Genomic DNA, 9772 nt, shown 5'->3' on the forward strand with positions numbered 1-9772 from the left:
AATTACAGAGCCACATTACTTGTATGTCTTCTAGTTCTAGGCGCTTTGTTTTTGAGGGTGTAGTCGAAATGACTCGACTCTCAGTCTTCATGTCATTTCGAGGAGTGGGGAAATTCACCCTTATATGGGTCTCTTTCATGGTGATTTTTCCGGTTCATGTCTCTTCTTTTAGTACATACAATTAGTAGAAAGGAAAGAGATAATAAAAAATAGTAGGGGGGTTGGGTGGGGAACAAAAGGAAAATGTCCTGTTGGAAGTAGTGGCCCGATTAGCATTTTTGTTGAGGAGGACAAAATTAAATGACAAAAATTGAAGGGAAAATCATAGTTGAATTCGTCCATAATCTCAATTAACTACGAGCACACGCACACACATAAACATAAAGTTAAAACTACACGTAATTTGATTACTAAAAATTAAATAATGTAGAAGTGTAAAATTATAGCAATATTTATATACCTGGAAAGTTGTAGACTACCCTCACTATCTTGAGTACATTTTAAGAAATTATGTAAAATTCAAATTTCTTTATCAATCTTCTAATTATTTAAAATAAGAAAATACTAGAGTTATAAACTATTTTACAAATTGTTTATATGATGAATGGTTATTGATAAGTGAAAAAGTAATATTCGTAGTTGGTTTAGATATAAACCAATAAAATTAACCATATAAACCGTTTGTAAAAATATTATAAAATGGTTTGTGACTGAAGTATTACTCTTTAAAATTTGAGTTTATAGGAAAGAGTTGTGCTAAAGAGTACCCTTAGAGCATTGGTTAATAATCCATTTTAGAAAATTTTTTACACAACTTTTATGAAAAATGAAAAAGGTTGTCAAAACATTAAATTTGTTTTTCTTTTCCCATAAAATTTTTTTTTTAAATGGATTATTAATTAATACCCTAAGAGCATTCGTTAGTATTTCCCTATAGAAAATACTAGAGTGAGAAACTTTGATTTAAAGTATCAGGATATTGATAGGAAAAAGAGTTAATGCATGGATTGAGACATTAAAAATTAGGTGTCTTGGTTTAAATTCCAAGGAATACCATGTTTTTCTTTTCAAGAGATGCTATGTCCACAACATTTTCATAACAAATTATAGGTGATTAGTTGTTATTACTTCAAATTTGAACATAACACTAAAATATTACTTTTTTTCCCAACAATAACAACCAACAACAACCTGTTCCTTAGGATCTGTTGTAAAAAATTGTTGTGAAACTGTTGTGGACATATCATTTCTCTTTTCTCAAATTGAAAGAACATAAGTGCCGTGAGTTAAATTAATTTTAAGGATATATTAATTTTATCTCATTTTCCTTTTTTTTTATTTAAATAAAATCATATTTATGTGTATCTCCTTTCCGTCTTCTTTTTCTTTTTTTTAATAACACATATATATTTAGGGGGTAAACTAATCATTTTTTTTTTCATGAACAAACTATATATTTCCCTTCAATGTATTATTTTATATATAAAGTAGAATACTCAGTGTAGATATAAATTAGAATACTTAGTGTAAGACAGTAGAATTTTATTTCTTTCATGGTTTATATATATGTTTATATATATATATATATATATAAAATAAAAAAACCCCTTTCATGGATTTTTATAATTCTTTATATATATATATATATATATGTGTGTATTTTTTTTTTAAAGTTATGCTATTCATAAATATCAAGAAAAGTAATTTTAATTATAATGAATTTGTGCATTCATTATAATTGATAGTCTCTCCATAAGTATTTATACTTATGGGGTGTGGGAGACAAGAGCTGGAGTTCAAGTCTCCATAAGAGAGCTTCACAAACGCATATACACTTAGAAAATTAAGTTAGAGTAGAATTTCTATTTTATATATAAAAAAAATAAAGAATTATTAATAAATGTATTTGTTGTAGTAGTAGTATATATTTTTCGAAAAATATGCATTACAATTCTTAATTGAATATTTATTATTTCTTAACATGTTATTTCCAAAAGTGAAAGCATGTTGTTCTAGATAGTGTGTATTTGGATGAATTTATTTATTTTATTTTAAAAAACATGGTGTAAAACATATAAATATGTTTAAAAATGAAGTTTTAAAAAGTTGTTTATTAAGTGGAAGTGAAACTAAATTAATTTCATTAAAAATGAAGTTTTAAAAAGTTGTTTATTAAGTGGAAGTGAAACTAAATTAATTTCATTAAAAATGAAGTTTTAAAAAGTTGTATATAAAGTGGAAGTGAAACTAAACTAGCCTTTTAAATTAACACAAATTGACCCTTAAAATACTTTTGTACCATTAAGGAATAAAATCGAATGGAATGTATATAAATAATGGAAAGTAATGGAAAGAAATGGAAAAGAATGTAAAAGAAATTAAAGGGATGAAATTAAGTAATCTTGCCTGAATATTTTAAATAGTGGAATGGAAGGTAATTAACCTTATTTGGAAGTAATCCTTAAAAAAAAAAAAATGACAATGTTTGGAAGTACAATAGAGGAAAATGAATAGAATTATTTTAAACAATATTATTATAAAACCCTTTGTTTTTTTAAATGACTGAATATATAGGAGCATTTTGTGAGTTTCCCTTCAATTCCTCCAAATTTATGGAAAAATGAACTTTTCAAATTTTGAGGGATATAGAAGGGAATGAATATTTACTTCTACCTATTCCATATTTTTAAAAAGTAAAGTTAAGGTCAATCCCTTGTTTCCAAACAAGAGAATGACATTTTCATTCCACCTATTAAAATTCCCAAACAAGGTCATAGAAACAATATTTCAAAATAAGTTTTTCCATTTCATTCATTTCCCTTCTCCTAAGTGAAGTGTAAATAAAAAATAATAGTAATAATAATAAAATAAATAAAATAAAATTTTAGGTGTGGCCCAACTTTCAATATTAGAAGGATTTCTTTTAAATACTTCTTTGTTGACATTTTTCAACAATGAAACTTAATCAAATACCAAGCGGTGAATACGGAAAGAGAACAACAAAAGCAAAAAGTTCTCACACTATTGATATGGATACTTTTAGTAATTATTTTGCAATATATTGATGTGATCAACAGTAACTAGACCCGCTTCTAATTATATGAATGCACCACTTTTTGTTTGCCTACTACTTAATTATCCACTATATGAACTCATTGTTAACATTACTTAATTATCTATGTTAACAAATTACCATAATTATTATGGTTTTGACAAATAAAAGTATTTAAATTTTTTCGAGTATCTAATTATTTTCTCAGAAGTATAAATTCTCTCCATTACACGCATCAAATTATTATTAAAAAAAAAATCATTTAAAAATGACCCCAAGATGCTAGCAAGATGATATCATTAATATCATCAAATTTTAGGAAGCACTGACTCTGAACAAATTGCCACAATTATGAAACTTGTAAAACAAGTCGTGATTCACGTAATACTATTTACCGCTTCTATGGCCTATAAATGGACGTGCCCTGCAGATTACAACGACAAACAAGCCACTCTCGCTTCCCCCACTTTTGAGCCTTAAACCAAAGAGCTTCTGCCCCATCTTGTTTTGTGTAACACAACAACATGGCCAGCTATATGGCATTAGTTTCTTCAGGTCAACCCAATGCGGATAGCCTGAGCTTACTGCCAACGTTGTCCGCCGAGATCTTGACCCAAATTCTCACAACCCATGCCCCCTCTGATATTGAAAAGTTGGATGTTGAATCTCTTTTCTCTATTGTCAACGACGTCCTTAACCGTGCCACCATGACCGTTGATACTGTTTTGCAATTGCAGGTATATAGTACCTTTATATTTTGATGCTATATATATATATATATATATATATAATGGAGTAGGACTTAGATCATGGATGTCATCATTTGAAACAGCATGAAATCAACAACTCAGATGAAAACATTATTTCATTTTAGATTTTTTTCTTTTTTACAATGTTTAATTAGAGAGTTTTAAGTTTCAACAAACTATTTTATAGTAACATTTTTTTTTTTAGAAAAAAAAAAAAAATATATATATATATATATGGGTGGGTGGGTGTGTGTGCATGTGGGGTAACACAATGGTGCCACGTGGATTTTCTAAGAGAAACATTGTGAAAAGGTAGGCTTCTTTCCCTTTGAGAACAGAACATATACATATGAGAGAGTCATTTTGTAAGTTTTAACTCATGAGGCCAGCAGGCAGCTATATATGCCTAAGATTTTTAAATTTTCTCCTCTACCCCACCCCATCCTCATATTTACCCTTTCCTCATTCCTATATATTTACCCGTCGTCATTCACATGCAGCCTGGTACTGGTCCTCATGAAGCCACTGAACACTTGGAGGATAAGAGCCAAAGTTTTATTCCACCCTTGTGTGCATTCAAGCAAATTTCCTGTGAGGTAATTATAATTTTTTTTTTTTTTTTTTATCTTCTTCCCTTTTTCTTTAGAGACTTAATATTGACAAATGTTTTTTCACAAGTTTTTGAGATAATATATTGTAATTGGTGTAAAAGTTAAGTAACGTAACATGTTATATATAACATCCTCTCATATAGGGGTGCGTGATAGCAATATGATTAATATAGTAATAATCCACTTTACCGACTCTCCTTTTCCTACCAATGACAAGATTATGTTCCAAAGTGTGTATGAAGATTTCTTTTCCAAAAGATGTAAATGATTGTAGTCAAATTGCTAATAGCATCCCCAAAAAAGTTAATGTTTTAGCTTAGATATTTAACATTTATTTATTTTTAATTTTTTCAAATGCCAGATGCAATGCAAGGGCCCACGTGAGAAAATTGCTGGGGAAACAACACTGTCAATACTTAAGAAGTTATCAAGCTATTCCTGGGATGCAAAGGCAGTGCTGACTCTAGCTACTCTCGCTTTGGACTACGGGGAATTTTGCCTACTTGCCAAAACTCAGTCATCGGACCAACTTGCCAAATCAATGGGAACCCTAAAGGGGGTACCTGTTCTCTTTGAAAGACTGAAGAAGCACAGCCAAGCAGTTGATGATCTTAAAAAGGTGATCAAAGCCACAGTGGAAGTGATCAAATGCATCATTGACTTGACAAAGCTGTCGAATTATGCCAAGAAGGATGTTGCAGTAGCTGTTTATTGGGCTATTGAAACCATTGTAGCCAGCACGACTCAGCTTTGCTACCTCATTACGGATGAGTAAGTTCTTGTCGTCTATATGCTCATCATTTTAGAGAATCAGAGAATACAATTGAGTTACAAAACCCTTAACCGCATGTACTAACTTCTTAATTAGACCACCTTATCCAATTATGAATCTTCTATACGGTCAGTTATTCCACATTCACATATATAACAATGTCTAATTAACCTAAAAGAGGCCAAACTAAAATGAGTGTGTAGGCTATCCTCTAAGTGAGTATTCCTTTATGGTCCGTTTAGATTGAGAGGGAGGGAGAGGGAGTAGGGTAGAATAGAGTAAATTTAGCTCAAAATTAGCATATTTTTAGCCAAATCTACTCTACTCTCCTTCACTCCCCTTCCTTCCCTTCTCTATACAAATGGGTCCTTAAGGGTGGCGTTGACACTTTCACCTACAAAGCCTTTATCTACTCTTCTTTTTCTTTTCATTAATTTGGGGGGAAAAAAAAAAGGCTTTACCCTAAAATATATAGTTGCGTGGTATATATCATCTTACTACTGTTTTTTTTTTTTTTTTTTTTTTTTTTTTTTTTTTTATGGAAACCATCTTACTACTGTTAAATGACATTAATTGGTTGCCGTACATGCCTCCATATATTTACTGCAGGGAGAAGAAACAGGAACTACGCCCCTATGCTGATAACCTCTCAGTCATCCTCACCAATCTTAAGAAAGAGAAAGCCCAGAAAAAGGGTTAGTTAATTTCTAGGATGTTTTATTTATTCGGATGCAAGCTTTCTTGCTTGTATTTGCACATTCAATTAATTACTTTAGTAGTTTTTTATTATCTCAAATGGTAGTCTCTTGTCATAATAAAAGATATAGATTTTCATATTCATTTACGTCAAAAACCAACTGATGTTTTGGTCTGATTATAATGGATAATTATCAAGAATTGACGTAATAAGTTAAAAACTATCATATTTATTAAAAATAATCATTGTAATTGATTCATTGCCATAAAATGATGGACTGCCTATAATGATGAAAGAGTTTGGTTCAATGCAGAGGAAGAGGATTACAGAAAGCTCAAGGAAATTGTTAATACTCCTAAGGACCTCGTGGAGGTACTGGAAATAATATTGATTGATCCCACGAACAAGATGCCGCCACTAATTGATGGTTCCACTGAAAAACCGGTATGCTTTATTTGTAGGACATCTTTGCTCTTGTTTAAGTACATGAGATCACTCAATAGTTTGGTTGCTATTCATTCCAAAAAAAGTATGATTGTTGTTATATTACTACTATACCGAGTGTAATTGTTTCTCTAAGTACGCTATGAATTTTATGAATAAACACAATCATCCAAAAACAAAAACAATTTTTTTCATTTAGTTTTTATCGTTGTTATATTTATCCTATTTTACTTGGTATATGCTAAGGCATATAAATTAAAGTGATATCTATAACCCTAAAAAAGTAACATTTATTATTTGATTTATATTAAATTAATTGATATGTATATATAATATATATTTCATGTTTTCTAAAAAATATTTTTATATATACTTTAGATCTAATGTGCAATCTTTGATTTATTTAAAAATAAACCTTTATTTAAAATATTTAAACAATATAAATTATGATTAATATAATTTAGAAAATAATCATATATGTACGACTTGATGAAAAGAAAATATTTGTTTTTTGAATTATTAAAAAAAATTAATTTATGCGAGCCAATAATATGTGTGTGTGTTATTGTGAATTTAAAAATTATTTGACCTCCCCTATCTAAAATATCTTTTGGCCCCAGTACTGTGAAAAATCAATTTTTCTATCACAAATTGAGACTCAAACTGTTTTGTTTGTTACAAGAATATAAGTAATAACACAATATATATCCACAGCTTGCTATAATTAAATTGATGAGAAAAATGACGAATGTTTCACGTTAATCAATTTATTCAAATAAAATGATGAGAAAAATGAGAAATGTTTCACGTTAATCAATTTATTCAATCATGGCACTACCCCTTTTATATAAACAACTAAAGAATACAAAGTCAAAAAAATACAACTTTTTGGCAATGGGCACAATCTTCATAATGAGCTAAAATGGACCTTGGACACACAATATATTTGGGTTTAGTTTGGCCTAACATTTCAAACATTTGATTGTATCGTACAAACTGCAGGTTGAAATTAATTCCCTAAAGGGGAAGAGTGTCTTCTTGTTCATTTCGGGCCTACATATCTCCAGTGATGACATTTCAATTCTCGAGCCATTTATTGATAAAACACAGAAGGAAGAACAATATAGGATTATATGGATACCATTTGTGAAGCAATGGACCGAAGACCTGAAAAAGAAATTTAAAACCCTGGGGTCGTCTAAGATGCTATACGTAGCAATGGATTATTCTTTGCCAATATCGACCAATAGGTACATCAATCAGAAGTGGAACTTCAAGTTTAACGAGCCCTTAATTGTGGCGTTTAACCAGCAAGGAAAGGTGGAATGTAAGAATGCAATTCACATGATCAGGGTATGCCGAGTTGAGGCCTTCCCATTCACTCGCGCAAGAGAAGAAACTCTGTTGATGGAAAAGGGTTTGATAGGGGTAACAGCAACTCACGTTGTTTCACAGATAGAAAACTGGGTAAAATCATTTCACAAATCTAATGCATGAATTTGCATACCTACGCATGTGCTCACACACGTGTTCACAATTGATATTTGCAACTGCCTTAAGTTTAGGCATCATCCTTGCCTTACGATTATGAGGCATAAGCATCTTCTCCATTTGAAATGGGTTTGATTATATATACACATAGATATACACATTCTTTTTCTTGGCTAACGAGGGTGTTTAGCGTTCTTCGAGTACCTGACTATTTTTCTAAATGTGTAGTCCTCTCTTCTATCACACAACACATTAGGTAATTATAGGAAATAATCTCTAAAATGGTCCAATCATACTAGAAGTTTCTCAAGGCCTTAAGAGGCACGAAGCTAACTCTGTAGAATTTGTAGGTGTACACATTCATGCATGCTATATATATATATATAGAATTTGAACTGAGTTACAAGGTTTTTAATTATACATGCTCTTTTTTTTGGGGGGGTGGTATTTTGTGCATTACACATATTCACGTACGTCTATCTTGTTCATTCAGATCAAAGAGAAGAAGTACATCTTTTTGTATGGAGGTCAGGACAACGAGTGGATCCAAAATTTTACTAGAAGTGCAAAGGTCCTTGTCGATGATCCAATGATAAAGGAAAAAGGGATTTCCATAGAGTCGGTACCCATCCAAGATGACAACATCCTAAAACGATTTTGGAACAGGATTAAGAACTTGTTCACTTCCAGGGCTCAAAGGGAGACCAAGATGGACTCTGTGAAGCTACATATCGAAAAATTGATTTCCTACAAGAAGAAAAAGAAAGAATGGGCTGTGCTCAGCCAAGGGTCTAGCATTATAGTGATCAGTGGCAAAACAATGCTGAAAGTCTTGGTGGAGTTTGGAAGTTGGAAGCAGAGTTTGAAGGAGAAGGACTTCCAATCCGCTTTCATAGAATACCATAACAAGGTTCTTGTGCCTGATGATCAAATTTGCCATCACATGAAAATTCCATACAACACTGCGAAAATACCAGAGACCATGGAATGCTCCCACTGTCATCGCATCATGGACACATATATCAGTTTCAAGTGTTGCCACAAAGATGGTGCTTAATGGGCTTAAGTTGCTACCTTACTTCGAACTGTTATTGCTACTAAATTAAATAATGTGGTTACCTAGGTAACCGGATGCTATAATATAGTATTAAGATGAGGTGTGACATGAAGTATTTATCTTTTATTTCGATGTGTGATATGAAAACATGATGCCACTAGAAAAAAGGCAGTGTGTGTTTTTATTTCCTACCTGAAGCCCCTAGAAAAGGGCAGAGTGTATGTTTTTATTGGTTCTGTTTTTCCTTTCCATTGGTTTAATAAAGGAAATGTGTGAAATCATATGGTATTGATGTTGTATTACTATCATCCTTTGAGTTTTTATATATTACTACGACTCTCTCTTTTTTCTTTCTTCTAAATACTAATTCACTTTATAATTTGTTTTACTTCTTTTATGGACCTTGAAGATCTTGCATTTCTTTAGTTGTGAGTTATGTATGCATAATATTCATCTTTGCTGTTATACATACTGTTAGAAACTAAAATAAAATAAAGTATAAAGGGAGAGAATGAATGCAAAGATCTACATCCACAAAGGAAAGCCCTTAATGGTTACATCTTGACTATACTAAATTACATGTTACAATGTGTTAAGTTTTGCATCTGTCGAGTTAGAATAAAGATGTAAATCTTTTTTTTTTTTTAATTGATGTTTGACCTACCAAAAATCATAGAATCAGCAAAAATAAAAAAAAAGGTGAAAAAGCCCATAATTTGTCCATTTCAAGCTCAACTCATGATCAGTTTGTTGTGGTATTTAAATGATATTCTAGGCTAACCCTAAAGGGCTTTTAAAAGAGAGAAAAAGCACATCATGTGCCTCATATTTTGTATCTAGGGTTTCTACATCCAAAACTCTCTCATATCTTTGACCAAAGATATTCCTTAAATAAATAA

The 9772-nt window shown here is 31.1% G+C and overlaps 1 protein-coding gene across 1 annotated transcript; it reads left to right on the forward strand.

Moving 5' to 3' along the window:
• The first annotated feature begins 4359 nt into the window (after positions 1-4359).
• LOC115978675 (protein SIEVE ELEMENT OCCLUSION B-like) lies at positions 4360-8996 on the forward strand. Its single transcript, XM_031100519.1, has 6 exons — positions 4360-4397; positions 4774-5183; positions 5794-5879; positions 6195-6325; positions 7328-7792; positions 8310-8996. Exons 2-6 carry the CDS (start codon positions 4774-4776, stop codon positions 8871-8873), a joined length of 1656 nt encoding a protein of 551 aa, XP_030956379.1. The 5' UTR covers positions 4360-4397; the 3' UTR covers positions 8874-8996.
• Positions 8997-9772: the final 776 nt, after the last annotated feature.

This window comes from Quercus lobata, chromosome 3, assembly GCF_001633185.2.
Source record: "Quercus lobata isolate SW786 chromosome 3, ValleyOak3.0 Primary Assembly, whole genome shotgun sequence".
Lineage (NCBI taxonomy): Eukaryota > Viridiplantae > Streptophyta > Magnoliopsida > Fagales > Fagaceae > Quercus > Quercus lobata.